This window comes from Numida meleagris, chromosome 18 (assembly GCF_002078875.1).
Source record: "Numida meleagris isolate 19003 breed g44 Domestic line chromosome 18, NumMel1.0, whole genome shotgun sequence".
NCBI classification, from domain to species: domain Eukaryota; kingdom Metazoa; phylum Chordata; class Aves; order Galliformes; family Numididae; genus Numida; species Numida meleagris.
In genome coordinates, this window is record NC_034426.1 from 1 (window position 1) to 15,887 (window position 15,887).

The 15,887-nt window shown below is 57.0% G+C and overlaps 2 protein-coding genes and 1 long non-coding RNA gene across 5 annotated transcripts; 1 reads left to right on the forward strand and 2 right to left on the reverse strand.

The window, feature by feature from the left end:
- LOC110407741 (sperm acrosome membrane-associated protein 6-like) lies at positions 2,226-6,372 on the reverse strand. 3 transcript variants are annotated; one of them, XM_021415765.1, is made up of 8 exons: positions 6,247-6,372; positions 5,186-5,260; positions 4,776-4,844; positions 4,493-4,516; positions 4,330-4,407; positions 4,084-4,187; positions 3,484-3,637; positions 2,226-2,508 (listed from the first exon to the last, which is right to left on the reverse strand). In XM_021415765.1, exons 2-8 carry the CDS (start codon positions 5,223-5,225, stop codon positions 2,324-2,326), a joined length of 654 nt encoding a protein of 217 aa, XP_021271440.1. In that variant the 5' UTR covers positions 5,226-5,260; positions 6,247-6,372; the 3' UTR covers positions 2,226-2,323. The 3 variants fall into 3 exon arrangements, with proteins under 3 accessions (XP_021271440.1, XP_021271437.1, XP_021271439.1); XM_021415762.1 differs by having other exon boundaries at positions 5,752-6,265; XM_021415764.1 differs by lacking the exons at positions 2,226-2,508; positions 3,484-3,637 and having other exon boundaries at positions 4,045-4,227; positions 4,330-4,516; positions 5,752-6,265.
- On the reverse strand, positions 8,999-10,472 carry NAA38 (N(alpha)-acetyltransferase 38, NatC auxiliary subunit). Its single transcript, XM_021415766.1, has 3 exons — positions 10,328-10,472; positions 9,457-9,622; positions 8,999-9,250 (listed from the first exon to the last, which is right to left on the reverse strand). The coding sequence occupies exons 1-3, from the start codon at positions 10,340-10,342 to the stop codon at positions 9,141-9,143; spliced, it is 291 nt and encodes a 96-aa protein (XP_021271441.1). The 5' UTR covers positions 10,343-10,472; the 3' UTR covers positions 8,999-9,140.
- Positions 10,482-12,453, forward strand: LOC110407743. The gene is made up of 2 exons (XR_002444020.1): positions 10,482-10,634; positions 12,061-12,453. It is a non-coding gene; the product is annotated as an uncharacterized LOC110407743 (long non-coding RNA).

The window sequence follows — 15,887 nt, forward strand, 5'->3', positions numbered from 1 at the left end:
GGAAACCCTGAGAGCACACGGTTGGCCCAGACCAAGGAATGGCAGTGAGGTTGGTGAGAGCACCGCGATACCCATGGAATGCTCCTTACGTTTTTCTTCAGAGCGTTTGTCAAAGTGTTGGAGAGAGCTTTCTTGAAGATGTTCAGGGTTTGCGCAGGCACAGAGAGGTGTGGGGTGGCCAAGACCAGCACACAAGCAAGGAGTAGAAGGCAGTGGGTTACTGGAAAAGGGAGAAGATGTAAAAATGTTGAAACGTGAGGTGGGAAATCCCGTGGCTCCAGCACTCCCACGTGTGACGCAGGAACACACGACGTATGCTGCGCTCTGTGCCAGCTGGGGAGCCAAAGGCCTCAGCTCCTCCGCCCAAGGGGGGTGAGCATCTTGCCCTTTCCCATCCCCAAGTGCAGCCTTCTGCGTGCACTGATATCCCCGATCCCCATCGGGGCAGTGCTCAGGGCCTCTCCCAGTGCCCTGCAAGGAGCCCTCCCCAGACCTGCACTCACCCATGGCTGCGGCACGGGGCTCCCTCTGACGTGCAGAGCCGTGGGGCCGCAGTGGGAGAGGCACTTGTAGGGCCCTCCGCAGGGGGTGGGGTGAGCGCGTCTGACCCACGCAGCCTCCTTTCTGCTGGGGGTGGTAATCAGAGCGCGTTCCCTTCTGGCCCTCAGAAAACACGACCTGGGAAGAAAGTGACCATGGTTCCTGGCACACAGCTGCAAAGAAAATAACACCTGTGCCAGCAAGAGTGCTTGGAATGCACTCTGCTCAGCTCCTTGGATGAAATTCCTGCTGGGAGCTCTGAAGACTGCTGCTTTTGAACAAACACTTGGATGCCAGTCCTCATCTAGCGGGGAGAGCAAACACTGGACGAACCATGGGCGGATGGGGTGGGTTGGAGGGGGTCTAAGAGCACTCGGAAGGCAACAGAGGGGACTGGAGGGTATATAGAGGGGGTACGGTTTGGGTGTAAGGAATGGCAGGGGCTGGGGTGTGCACAGAGGGCGGCGGAGGAGATCTGAGCATGCGTGGATGGGAACTGCGGTGTTCCAAAGCATGGGCGGGGGCAGAGAGGGGCTGCAGGCACCCCGAGGGGAATGGGGGGCAACTGAGTGCCCACAGGGAGGAGCTGAGGGACCCTGAGCACCCACAGAGCGTAATGGGCGACCACTGGGCGTGTGGGGAGCAGAGTGTGCTGAGGAGGAAGGAGAGGAGCTTCTTGTATTTTCATATTACATCTTGTCTTAACTATCTCGGCATAATCTCGCTCTGTCTCGTGTGTGCGCAGGAAGGTCTCAGTGCCAGGTGAGACCTGCCTGTGTGCGCAGGAGCCGTTCCTGATGATTCTCCTTCGTGTGCCTGGAAGGGGTTTCCAAGGTGAGTTGCTCTATCCTCTCCTAGGGACCGAGGGGAGGGACCAGCTGTCGTTCCCCTCCTCCTTTTCCCCTTCGGTTTGTTTTCCTCCAGTTTTTGGACGCTTCTTCCAGTTGCCACGGTCCATCAAAGCTGATGGGGAGTGGCCACGCAGTGACACCTGCCAGCCCCCCGGCAGCTGTGGGTGCATCCCTCAGCGCCCAGCAATTTGTTCGCGTCCAGCTTGCTCAAGCGTGCCCTGACCCGATCCTTTCCACCAAGGGCGAATCTCCCTTGCTCAAGTCTTTCCCAACGAGCCCGCGTTTTCCCGGCTCTTTGTACTGCAGGAATCCTCTTTGCTGTGGATTTTGTATTGAACTGAGCTCCTTGTGAAGCAGCACTTCCCCAGAGTGCCCATCCAGGAGGGCGCTCGGGGCGGCTCCATGGTGGGGACAGGTTATCACAAAGACAAGGAGCCCACGCACAGATCAAATGAACTTAGGATTCCAGCTCCTGCACTTTGAGGATATCTACGTGCCTTTGCACAAGTGCTTCTCAGTGCAGAGAGATTTCAGTGCGGAGGATGAGATGCAGCTCAGTGACTTATTTGCTCCATTTGGGACCAGCCCCAGTGTATTAAGCTCCCTGGCAGTAGCAGTGAGGATGTGGTGGTGCAGCCCTGCCCTGGGCCGCTCTGTGCTCTGTCACCGTTGTGCTGCTGCCTTTGTACCAGAGCAGGGAGTTGGGACGACAGGCGCTCCCTGGCTGCATTGGACCCTCTGGCACACGGCTCCCCCGGGGCCACGCACGCAGTGGCTCCTGCCTCTGGGGGGTTGTCATCTCCTCCTATCCCACAACTTCCCTCTCCCAGAAACAGGTAAGACATATGATTATAATTGGTAACAAACGCAAAGGCAAATTCTCCCCCATTCCATACAGGCGAAGGGTTAGGGGAAGGACCCACGAGTCCCAGTTACATCCCATGGACAATGCAAGATGAGCAACTGCAAATGTTTTGGTCCTCGGGGAAAGATCCTGGCGTAAGTCCACGGTGATCCACGCTTCCTTTGGGGCCCTGGTGTCCAGGTCTGTGGGGTGCCTGGGAGTCACTGGGGTCTGGGAGGCTGCGGAGATTTCCGGCAGCGTTGCCAGGAGGCCCTAGGAGGAGGTAAGAAGAATGGAGAGAGAGTAGGAGGGGGAAGGAGACCTCCTATCCCCATCTGTTGGGGGGAGAGGGAAGAGGGCCGTGGGGCAGCTGTGGGCCCTGGGAGCAACTGAAGGATCTAAAGGGGAACGTATGGGGCCTTGGGGTCGTAGGGGCAACTGTGTCAACTTGCATGTAAGCAGGGCCCTAAAGGGTCTATGGGGATTCTGGAGAAAACGAGGGAAAGTGACAGGGTCTAGGGGCAGTTAAGGAGTCTGGGGGAAACAGGGTGCTCTGGAGAGGTCCTGGGTGTGAGTGAGGAGCCCCAGTACGGGTCGGAGGATGAACGGAGTGCCAGCGGAAAATAAGAGCTCTGACAGGTGGGGAGTCACAGCAGTCTGTGCCCCTCCCTCGACGTCTGGTCCCCTCATGTCTGTAGGGATTCCTGAGGCGCTGGGACTTCAGGGGGATTTGGGAACCCGATGCAGGTCTGTGAGGGACCCCAGCGGCGGGAACGGTGAGTGCAGCAGGTCGGGAGTGCTCACAGCAGCAGCAGCAGCAGCACGAGCCCCACGAAGCCAAGGGCCAGTCCCAGCTGCAGGGATGCGGTGAGGTGCAGGGGGGCTCTGCCCCGGGGCCAGCGCAGCACAGCCCTGAACCGGGCCTGGAGCCCCTGCTCGGCCTCCACGCTTCCCCCTGACACTGCAGAGACCCAGCCAGGCACGTGGGGAACTCCCAGCAGGAGCCACATGCCCCTGCAGCCCCTGCTCCGGCACAGACCTGGTGGCCCCCAGAAACCCCATACGCCCTATTGCCCTGTGAGGAGCTGGGGTCAGGGAACACCAGCTCCGCTCTCCCCTCTCACCAGGGGCCTGGGCATGCAGGCTCCCTGCTCTCGCACAGCCCACCTCCTCCCGCCCCGTGCACCCGGGGGTCCCGGGGTCCCCCTGCACCCCACGCTGCCCTGGAGGGCTCCAGTCCATGCACACCATTGAGGTAGAAGTACTTGCGGGCCAGGGTCTCAGAGGCGGCCCCCAGGCGACAGGCAATGGTTCCCAGAGTGGGGTCCTGCACGGTCAGGCTGGGGGGCTCCCCAACGCCCCTCTGCAGCTCCTCAAACAGCGCCAGGTCCTGCGTGCGTATCTGAGGCATAGGGAACAGGTCAGCGCTGCCCGGCCCATCGGTACGTGCATGCAAAGGCACCCGTGTCACACGTGTGCTTGTCATGTCCCCATGTGCTCCTCGTGTCCTATGCTCATGCATGTGCATCGCGCCCCACGTCCCACGCATGCTCACGTGCCACACGAGGATGCACAACATGTGCACAAGTTACTTCCCTCGCAGAAGTGCACGAGAAGCTGCACGCACACGGTGACCCGCCTCCTGCTCACACTCACCCTTCGTGCGGGTGCTCGCTTGTTCCTGCCACATGCGCTCTTGCACATGCTGCTCACAGTCAGTACACGTATATCACGTGCAAGCAATGCCCCCCTCGGCTGGCAGCGCTGATGCCGTGCACACAAGCGGCAATGCCACCGTGCCCAGGCCCCTCCTGATGTCTATGCGCACTGCACGTGCGTGCCGCTTACGTCCTTGGCAAACATCCACGTAACCTGCAGCTCGGGAGGCACAGCGAAGGGCACGTCGCAGTGCAGCGTGATGGCTTCGTCCTCGTGGACCCACACGTCCTGAACTGGGAGCGCTGCCGGCTGAGCTCACCTGTGCTCACGCACCTGCAGGAGCGGCGGCGCCCCTGTGCGACTGGCGGTGCTCACAGCAGGCATGGGCATGCACACAGCCTGGGTAGCTGTGTCCCGGTCCCCGTGCCTCCCTACCTGGGCAGTCTACAGGGAACTGGCAGTCGACGAGGCGGCAGGTTGCACACTGGAAGACGCGGGCGGCCGGCTGGTGCCCTGGGAGGGAGGTGCTTGGCAGTCTCAGGAGGTAGGAGGGGAATTCGGGGGCGGGGGGATGGCAAAACAGGAGAGAGGCACTCACCGCAGGGGGGGATGCAGGCAGGAGCTGGTTGGGGGAAGAATCGTTAAAGTGGGGATCGTGAGGGGCCCTCATGCCTGTGACGAGCTACAAGGGCTCAGCCCTTGTTCAGCCCCGGTATGGAATCCCCGGGGGTGTCTCCAGGAAAGGGATGCCCAGGGTGGGGATCTTGGGGCGTAAATGTCCAGAAGCGGTGTCTGTGTGCCCCAGGTGGGGAAGCTGGGGTGGGAGTCCCAGGGTTCACATGGGTGGGAGTCCTGGATGGGGGTCCCTGCTGGCCCCGTACCTTGCTCCAGCTGGCTCAGCTTCACCCAAATTATTTGGATGGCTTCCCGCAGAGACACCGCAAGAGGCTCTGGGGGCTCACAGATGTCCATGTCAGACAATGCCCCCACCCTCAGATCTTCCAGTGTCGAGACCCCTGTCCCCACTAATCCCACAGATTCCCCGCAGAACTCATCCGGATCCCATACGCCCATCCTGGCGTTTCATACACCCCTAAATACCCCTCCAAAGCACCAGACTCTCTATGCCCTGAAACCAGGATACCCTCAGGATTCCCCAAGTATCGCCTTACACCACCCCAGAACTCCATACATCCTATATTCCCAGAGATCCCCATTCAAGTCCCCCGCATCCCATCCCCTGTGCCCCTAACCTCCCATACATCTCATCCCCACGCACAGCCCTGCTCACTCTTGTCCTTCTGCTTCTCCAGTAAATGCAAGGCATCCATGATGATCTTCCGCAGCGCTTCACTCTGCCCTGACCCTGCAAGAGACCACAGCAAGGTCACTGGGACCACCACAGGGTCAGGATTGGAGACTCAGGGCTAGAGGGTTCCAGGAAGAGCTGGGGGAGGGTGACGTGCTGATTCCTGGAGTCCTGGTCGGGATGTAGGGGTTCTGGGAAGGGTCAGGTATCCCTGAAGATCCCTAAGGTCTTGGGTAGCTCTGGGAGTTGCTGGAGGTCCCCATTGTGTCCCTGGCCAGGGCTGGGTGATCCCCAGTGTTCCAGGCAAGTCTGGGGTCCCCAGAGATCCCTAGGGTTCAGATCAGAGTTGGGAGAGGGCCAGACAGGGCTGAGGGGCGCCTGGGGGGCATCCACCTTAGGACTGGGGAGACCGTGGCATCCTCGAGGGCCCCCAGAACGCTTGTCTGAGGGTCCCGCTGAGATGGTGGTCCCTAGGGTGCCACTCAGGACAGGTGTCCTTGGGCAGAAGGCCCCACTGGGGTGGGCGTCCCCAGGGTCCCACCACCCACCCACGGTGACGGGGGCAAGTGGCACAGCAGCCTCTGCGAGGGCCTCCAGGCAGTGCTGGTGCTGGGAGTCCTTCTGAGAGCTCCTGGCAATCTCACGGCAGAGCCGGGCCCACTGAACGGGGGGCCCAAAGCAGAGCAGGCAGGGGTGCAGCCCCGGAAGCCAGGGCACCAGGAGCAGCAGAAGGGGCACCCACTGCCGCTCCATGGTCCCAGACCATAGCACTGCCATGCCTGAGTGCCCAGGCAACGGGGGGTTCCGAGGCGGCGCCCGGGCCACCTCCTGTGGGGATAGAGATACTCTGACACGTGGGTCCCGCAGGAGTTTTGGAGATGGAGAAGGGGCTCTCAGACTCCTCATTTTCATCTCCTCACATTCTTTGCCTTCAGTCCCCACCGACGTTACCGGATGTTACCAAATGCCTTCTATCTGAATGTTTAATTTCTGCCGCCCTCCCCGCCCCCCCTCAATTTCCAGTAATCTTATTCCTTGTGCACCCTCAATCCAGGCTCCTGGAGTCTCTGAATCCCAGCTGGTGAAAGGATCCACTTTTGGTTTGGTGCCCAACTGGACTCAAGGTATCTACATCACTTCTGAAGCGCTCGGTCTCTGGAATGTTAGGAACTGCTTCGCGTTCGGAGGTAACGGTCACTGCGCAGTGTTGGAGCTCTCCTGTCACTGAGCAGCTCACATTTCAGACTACGTGCTGAAGTATAAATCCCAGATATTGCGACACAGAGGAAAATTCCATACCAAGGTACGGAACAGCAACCCCGTTTTTTATAGGAACGGGTAATACTGAGTATCTGAAAGCAATTTACAGACATGTAGGTACCGGAAACCAGAGCCAGGTTTCACTGCAGAAACCTAGGCAATGGCGTAGAGAGGGAATACAGACAAGCCCCAGGCAACAGCGGAAACGCCACGGTGATGCGGCGCAGTCACTTCCCAACAACATTTTTTAGATACCGTAACGTGACAGGTACCATCCGTGAGCCCCGGCTGGTATCACTAGGGCACATCTGTTTGTGCTGTTGTGTTTAAACACGGGCTCTTGTAAGCAGACTTTTTACCAGATCCACGTCAGATTCTTCAGCCAGGTGTGTTTGTTCTCAGTTGACCGGCAGCGTCACCTTGCAGACAGGTGCTCAGTCCTTCTGGCTACGGGCCACGCACTCAGGACTTGGACAGAGCCAGATTCTCACGTTCTGAGTAGAGTCCAGTTCGCTTTTCCTAACAGCAGCGTCATCCACGGCCCCTCCGCACTCATTTTTGTGGTTTACCTGTTATGACCCGTTGGAAAATATTCCGTAGTACAATCTACTTAATGCTGGCCCAGTTTGACCTGCTCCAGAACTTAGGATTCAGTTAAATATTTTAATGAAGCGCAAAATAAAGTTAAAAATGTTATTTTATTTCTTTCTTCATAAGCACGCAGACTTTTTATCGTTAACAGAAATAAGCCTCTCACCCTTCTCACTCATGGCAGAAGCTTTTGTTCTCTTGAAGGTGGGGCGCTAACTACCAGCCTCCAGCTGTGGTGCCAGGTGGTGACCCCACGAAGGTGCAGCGGCTGTGTGTACCTGAGCAGCACAACGGCTATGGATGCCTGTGCCTGTATGAGTGTGTGTTTGCTGACTAAAACTTGTAACCCTCTGTGCTGCTCTGAGTGCACAGTTTGCTTGCCTCTGCTCCTGAGACATCCTGTCTCTCAGATCCTGAAACACCTCCCCTGCTACTGATGTGAGACTGACAGGTCTGTAGGTACCAGGATCATCTTTCCGGCCCTTTTTGAAGATGGGAATCACATTTGCCAGTCTCCAGTCCACAAGGACATCCCCAGTTAGCCAGGACTGCCGAAGGATGATGGAGAGCAGCGTGGCAACCACATCCGCCAACTCTCTCAGCACTCCGGGGTGCAGTCCATCTGGCCCCATGGACCTGTGAGTGTCCAGCTTTCAGAGCTGGTCCAAAACCATCTCATCGTGGATTATGCAGGGCCTATTCTATTCCCCATCTCTATCTTCCAGCGCAAGGGGCCGCGTGCCCAGGGAGCAACTAGTCTCACTATTAAAGACTGAGGCAATGAATGGAAAAAAGAATGGAGGAAGGAGAATTTTCTGAAGCCCGGGAAGATCTGGCTGCCCTTGAGAAAGACTGTGAAGAGGCTGGGCTAGACGGGGTAGAAGCAGAGGCAGAAGAAGAGGACAAATACTGAAAATACTCATCTGAAAAGTGAAGTCTGGAAAAGTGCATTCAGCAACAAAAGAACTGCAGAACTCAGTTCACTTTGTTCGGTTGTTTTCCAATAAGCTTTTACATGTTCTACCGTCCATTTTTTCTTCCTTCTTATTTATACATAGAGCTCATGTAGAGCCCATGGCCCCATGCTCACTGTGTAACGGAGGGGGCTCTTTCCGCCCTTCCCCAACGTGGGGCTTTTGTGGGCATCACACTGCTCCCCACATAACTCAGAGGGGTCCGAGAGGAGGGGCACCGCACTGCCCCCCACTGTGGGGGGGAAGTCCACAGTGTCCCCCATCTTGTGGCTGGGGGAGGGCTCAGTGCTCCCATCTCCCATAAATGTGAAGGGGGTCTCACTGCCCCCACAACTCAGGAAGGCCCCGGAGGTGGGACTTGTCCCCATCCTCACCCCCAAAGCACTAAGAGGCTGCTTGGAGCCTCTTAGCGGGGGGAGCTTTGTCAGACTCTTCCCAGATTTCAACCAAAAACTGTCCCCGAGGGAGGGCATTCTGGGGATCTGTATTTTGTAAGGGATCTTTTTTGCCTCTTTTTTTACCTTATATGTGAAGCGTTGTGGGGGGGTGCTTAATTGCGAGGGGAGGGTGGCTCGGGGGTTCCCGACTCCCGGTGCAGGTCACTGGGGTGTACTTGTTCTGGGGCTGCGTTTCAGTGTCACTGCGACCTGGGGGGATGGCCCCAACAGCGACCCCCTCCCACCCCTCCCCATCATGGAGCTGAACCCACTGGCTGCCCCAGACCCCCTGTGTCACCCCCCCCTTGTTCCCATTCCTCCCTGACCACCCCACGGCCCCAGTGTTTTATCACAGACAGGAGGGACCAGGACTGCTGTGTGTTCCCTCCGCCCCTTTTGCCCACTGAAACATCTTGCACCTGAGATCAAATTAGCCTGCACCACTCTGTTCTAGGGAGAAAATTGAGCGTTTGGGGGAGGGAGGGGCACCTGTGTCCTGTTTTGCGGGGGGCTGGAATGATGGCATCACATGGTGACAGTGTGACCACCACAGGGGCTTTAATGGGGCTGCGGGGATCCCGATTCCCGCGGTCATTTTGGATGGCTGGGGTCCATCACCAGTTAGGGTACACGAGAGGTGCACAACACACGGGGGTCCGTCCCACGGGGGGGCTGTCAGGAGCACAGGGCGGCGGCGGCGTCACGCTCCACCTCAATGGACACGATGTGATGCCCAGGCACCATGGCCAAACCCAGCACACGCGGCTCGCTGCCTGGGAATGCATCTGGAGGGGACAGCAGCCCTGCGTCACCCTCACCGCCACGTCCCCATCCCCACCATCCCCCGCGTTCCCATTCCCATCACCCCTGATGCCCTCACCGTCCGCTCCACGTCCCCATCACCGCCCCCATTTCATCACTCCCCCCACCCCCATTCAGCCCCCGAGTCCCCACTGCCCCTGCAACCCCATTTCCCGCTGTGGCCCCCTACCCGCGGCCTTGAGGAACTCCTGCGCGGAGCCAAGGATGACGTTGGCATCGCGGTCGGTGCAGAGGAAGGCTCCCACCAGCGTGCGCCCGTCCGACATGCGCACCCGCAGGCTGCGGTTCAGCAGTGCTGCCAGGCGCCGGGCGCGGGGTTGCGGCCCCCCAGGGGGCTGCAAAGGGGGGTGGGATTGGACACGGTCCTACAGCATCTCTATAGCACCCCGTAACCCCCAGACATCCCATAAGCACCTGCAACACCCCGCAGCACCCCTGTAGCTCCCAGGACCGCCTGCTGCATCCCCATACCCTCTCCATGCCTCGCCGGTCCCCCGGAGCACACCCACAGCCATGCCTACAGCTGCCAGCAATGCCTACAGCTCTGCCTCAGCACCCCTATATCTCTGTACCTCCCACACAGGGCCCCCGTTCCCACTCTGTCGCTCCCAGGACCTCAGCGCACATCTACGGTTCCCAGGACCCTACAGCACACTCTATAGGATCAGCTAGAGGATCGCTTCAAGCAGTCCTAGAGCACCCGTCGAGCACCCCTATAGCTCTCGGGACTGCCTGAAGGACCTCCACAGCTTCTGGGATTACCTACGGAACCCTGCAGCGCCCCTACAGCTTCCAGGACCCCAACAGCATCCCATACCACTACCACCTCTACAGGTCCCGTAAGCCGCACGAACCGCCCCGCGCCCACCTACACCCCTCTACAGCCCCCTCGGAGCTTCTATAGCCCCCCACAGCCACCCCATAGGCCCCCACGGATCTCAGGTCTCCTCGAGCATCTCCAGAGCACCCCCAGCTCCCGCGAGCACCTCTGGCACCCTCAGCCCGCGCCCACAACACCTCCAAACGCCCGCCCCGCTCACCGCCGGCTCCGCCATAGAACCGCACCGCTTCCCGGCAGCCCCCGCGCGGCGGCGGAAGGACGCGGCGCGGCGAGAACCGCACTTCCCGGCATGCCCCGCGGCGCCGCCGGGGGGGCGGCTCTCGGATCAGCCAATCAGGAAGGGCGCTTGCCGACGCTGTTGCCGTACAGACGGCGTCGCTTTCCGGCGGCTGTTGCCGTGGCAGTGGGCGGGCGGAGCGGCGCCGCTTTACGTCACGGCGGCGCTTTACGTCACGGCGCCGGGAGGGGCCGCTCGCTGCGCCCCGCGGAACGCGAGGGAGTCCTCGGTTCGTCTTCTGGGGGTTCCGGTGCAGCGGGGGGAGGGCCCGGGAGCAGTTCTGGGACTCCCGGGGGGTCGCCGTGCGCTCCGTGGGGGTCCCGGTGCGGTTCCGGGGGCTCCGTGCACTGTGGGGGGGGTCCCTTTGTTTTGAGGGACCTCTGGACCTCACGTCCTTAGTGGAACGCCTGCGTCACCCGGGGTTTGTAGGGGACTCCTGGAGCTGACCCCGTCCCCTTTTTGGGGTTCCCGAGTGTGCGGGGAGGGGGGGGGGTGCAGTGGGAGCCGGTGCGGGGCAGGAACGGCCTCCCGGAGCGATGCAGGGCGTGCCGTAGGGGGGGTCCTGCTGAGCCCCCACCTCGCTCTGCAGCAGAGCACGGGCCCCGGCGACACTGCCGAGCTGCGGCTGTCCCCACGCCCTGCCTCCGGCTTCACCGTGACAGCATTGAGGTGACGCTGGGGAAGGTCGGCACCTCAGGACCCCCCTCAGGATCCCACCAGTGCCTCTGAGCAGCCTCAAAACCAGAAGGACCCCTCACCCCTCCCTCCCCCCGCCCCCGCCGTGGGCGGCAAGACAAAGGGGGAATCCGGAAGAATGGTGGAAAAGTTGGGTGGGGAATGAGGAAGCAGCCTAAAATGGAAGTAAAATGGAGGGACAAAAAGGTGGAGGGACAGTGTTGGGGAAAGCTAAAATGAGAGTCAGAAATGGGGGGGAGGGGGGGACAGGCAAAAATGGCGAGGTAAAAAAGGGAGAGGCTAAAATGGGAGAGCAGGATGGTGGAGACAGAAATAGGGGAGCAAAAGAAGGGAGGAATGATGTGGTCTTAAAATGGGGGCACCCTCCCGTATAACACTCCCATACAACTCCCCGTATGGCCGCCATTTGATGTCCTCACGACCCCTTCCACCCCATAACCACCCTAATTCCCCCCTTACGCCCCATGACCACCCCATCCCGTGACACCTAAGAAGTCCCGTGACCCCCATAAACATCCCTTGCACCCCATGACCAACCAGTTCCTCCTCTTATTCCTGTCTGTACCCACTCCTCCCCATAAACCCCAGATTGCACTCCACTGACCCCCCCCCATTAACCCTGCCTCCCCCCTGCTCCAGGTGTGCCCATGTCCCCATTGTCCCCTGTATCCCCTATGCCCACGTCCCCAGTGTCCCTATGTCATAAAATCATAGAATTGGCTCAGGTTGGAAGGGACTTCACAGCCTCCCCAGCCCCACTCCTGCTGTGTGCTGGTTTCCCCCACTCCCTAGCTCAGGCTGCCCAGGGCCCATCCGTGGCCTGGGGCACCTCCAGGAATGGGACACCTGAATCATTATAAGTTATTTTCTTTCTTCATAAGCACGCAGACTTTTTATCGTTAACAGAAATAAGCCTTTCACCCTTCTCACTCATGGCAGAAGCTTTTGTTTTCTTGAAGTTGGGGCGCTAACTACCAGCCTCCAGCTGTGGTGCCAGGTGGTGATCCCGCGCAGGTGCATCCAGCTGTGTGTACCTGAGCAGCACAACGGCTGTTGCCAAAGTCTGGGCTCGCCTTGACCACATACTCTAAGTGCTTCTTTGTACGTCAGTGCACTTGGGAAGGAATGGAGGAAGGAGGCTTTTCTGAAGCCCAGGAAGATCTGGCTGCCCTTGAGGAGGACTGCGAAGATGCTGGGCTAGACTGGGTAGACGCAGAGGCAGAATAAGAGGACGAATAATGAAAATACTGAAAACCAAAGTCTGGAAAAGTGCATTCAGCAACAAAAGAACTGCAGAACTCAGTTCACCTTTTTAGGTTGTTTTCAAATAAAGGTGGACATGCTCTACCGTCCATTTTTTCTTCCTATTTATATGGACAGCTACTGTATAAGGACCGCTCCGAACTGCCTAATGGTAAACCTAGGGGAAAATGGTGACTGTCCTTTGATGACTGTCAGTTACGTGCCGATCCCATAGCAGCCAAGGATATGGCCGAACTGGTAGTAACCACAGAGGATGTTCATCAGGTTCGAGCAGCCAATGGCATACAATCTCCTTCTGAGAAGCACAGAGTGAGCACTTTGCCTTCACCAGGAGGGCGTGCAGTTTGCTTTCACATGCTTCCTGCAGAGGTACTGCCATGCACCAGCCATTGCTTACTGGGCTACCACCCCAGAGAGGGAGTCAGGGTATGCCCATACATCGACAGTACTTTGGTCAGGGGCCCTAATGCTGAAGTAGGACAAACCCAAACAGAATTACTTAGACATATGGAAAAGCTAGGGGAGGAACAGCGTTTACTTGCCCAAAAGCTTAACCACCCCTACACTGGTGAAAATGCCTGGAATTAAGAAAGAGTTACAACGTGCACTAGGCTTATTAGTATTTTAGAGGAATCGTATCCCAGATTTTTCCATAAAAGCTGTCCCTTACAGGAATTTACATGGAAAAGAACATGTTCTTTAGGATATCCTTGTGAACAGGGAATGGAGCCCTGTTCACAAGGATATCCTAAAGTTGCTAATTCTTCAAGCCAGGGTATATATACCAAGCTCTGGGACCAATGCACCCAAATGGTGAATGGGGTTTTGCAGGCCACGGATTGTCCATATGTATGTGGCAGCATGAGTCTGACTCATCCCACTGGGTTCTATTCACCCCACTTCAAAGATATGGAGAAACATTACTCAGTCGGGGAGAAGGGTTTCTTTGTGGCCTGCAACGTGTGCTGCCCTTGGCTAGGAGAACATAACCCCCGTAAGAACCAGCTTCTACATTTGAGAGGTGGTGAAGGACTGCGGGACTCTTGGCAGGTAGGTTACACCGGTCTGTTTTAGACCTCTGAGGGAAAACAATATCTATTAACAACGCTGTTAATAGTTATTGTTTGATATTGTACGTACTGTGGGAGCTGAGATACTATCAGGGCTAACCTGGGTTCAGGCAGTGATGGTGGCTTAGCTATTTGCCCAAACTCCCATCCATTCAGTCAGATAATAGAAGCCACTTTAGTCCAAGAGTGGGCACAGAACAAAGGGATCCAATGGGTTTTCCATACTCCATACTATCCCCAGGCAGATGGTATTGTTGGACATACCAATGGGCACTGAGAACCCATGAGCCTGGGTGGGCACAACAGGTGACTGCTGCTGTTAGTTCTGCCCTAAGGCCCCATCCCTGCTTCCTGGGAAAAAAGGAAACTGAAGATCCCATGCAGCTGCCCCACCCCCCAGGACAACCCATCATGGTGGACCTGCCGCTGGTGGGATAAGTGATTCTGAGTCTAAGAATTCCCCGTAACCTTTATGCTTGGGCGGCCACTGATGCACATGGGAAGGACCACCAGATCCATGCCCAATGGCCCACTGCGTCTTTTGGATCATTGGCTTCTTATCTGCATACACATCTTTCTGGGTGTTAGAAACCTGTCATAGGACACTGGGTCTCTGTCACTGAGTGGGTCATTGTTTGTATTTTGGCTTGATTTTATTTGGAGCATTTTTGTACTTCACCAGGGAAAAATGGATTGGAAAATGTGTTTTTTCACAACTAGCATCGGAATAATGGGATCAGCAGGGAAATCTCCCAACCTAGCTTATGAATTGAGACAAGGATTTATGCATATCTGGAATTATACAAACCAAGGGATACGTATCGCTCTCCCCAGTTCAGTACCTGAAGGTTTTAGATTCGCTATGACCTCAGTAAATGTTTTGGGGATATCAACAAATTGGATAATCTTTACCAAACAGAGGGGAGACCCGACCAGGGGAGTGGTTGAATCCCCCTTCCTCAATCAGAAGGAAGGAAGGGTGGTCACGGATCAGAAATGGGACCTGGGTAAAACGTGCCTTGTACCAACTCTCAGGCAGTGCCACTTGGGATCATTTTGGGCAGCAAACAATATCAATTGCAGATTGTTAGCTCCACTAGGATGCAGGAAAATACCACCTCTGTCCCTTGCACCATTGTGCCATGGTGGGATTACCCTTGTCAGGGTGGACATTTTGAGCACGAATGTAATGTATGCTGGGACACAAATGGCTGTACACAAACTGCCAACAGGCCAGACACCCCACATTCCATTGGCCGTATCTGGTACGAAATGGGTTGCACCCCTGAAACAAATACTTGACCCCAAAGGCCCTCTAGCTTCAACCTCCATTCTCCCCAGTGGGAAAGCCCCTCACTGGGAAGTTGGAAAGGATGGCTGTATGGACAGTGCTGACTGCTTCCCACTGGAGAGGATCTGCTACAAACTGGATCGTAAGTGATGGAGTCCCCCAGAACAATGAAAAGCCAGAACTGACCCTACTAAAATTGTTCTCATCTGTGGAATTGTTTGACAGCGGTGGGCGATCCTCTAGAAACCCTGTACATGCCAGAAATTAGAACCTTTCTGTGAGACAGGTGCGTCTGCTGGGGATACGCTAATTATGGTCACTGGAACAAAGATAACCGATGTGACAGTTCTGTAGGCTCTAAAACGGCACCACAGTGCCTCCCCTTTCTGGTTCCCCTTTAAGTCTCCCCTGCATCAGCATTCCCCCACTTCTGCATTCCTTTCTTTGCCCCCAGTTCCTCTGCCCTTCTGCCGCCTTCACTGGACCTGATCCCCTTCCATCGTACCCGCTGGTAACACGTCTTGGGAAAAATGGCATGCTGTGGGGAAATGATATGTTCTGGGGAATAAACAAACATTTTGGGGAAAAAATACTGATTTTGGGGGGAAAATATATGCGTTTTGGGGGGGGNGGGAGAAGGGTTTCTTTGTGGCCTGCAACGTGTGCTGCCCTTGGCTAGGAGAACATAACCCCCGTAAGAACCAGCTTCTGCATTTGAGAGGTGGTAAAGGACTGCGGGACTCTTGGCAGGTAGGTTACACCGGTCAGTGCCATCACCTCACCACTCTCTGGATGAAAAATTTCCTCCTCACATCTGATTGATTGTTGAAAATGGTTGAATCTCAGGTGGTTCACGTGGGCCCACTGCCCACGTCCCTCTGGACACCATCCCTTCCTTCTGTCATATCCGCTGCACCACTCAGCTTGGTGTCTCAGGATGCACTCAATCCCATCATCTGTGTCACTGATAAGGATGTTAGAATGCAGGTCCCAAGATGGACCCCTGTGGGACAGCGCTCGCCACCGCCTCCACCTGACGCGGGGCCACTGACCACAGCCCTCTGGCTGCAACCTTCCAACCAATTCCTTATCCACCAAACAGTCCACCCCTCAAACCCGCATCTCTCCGATTTAGAGATCGGGATGTGGGGGGGGATGGCAT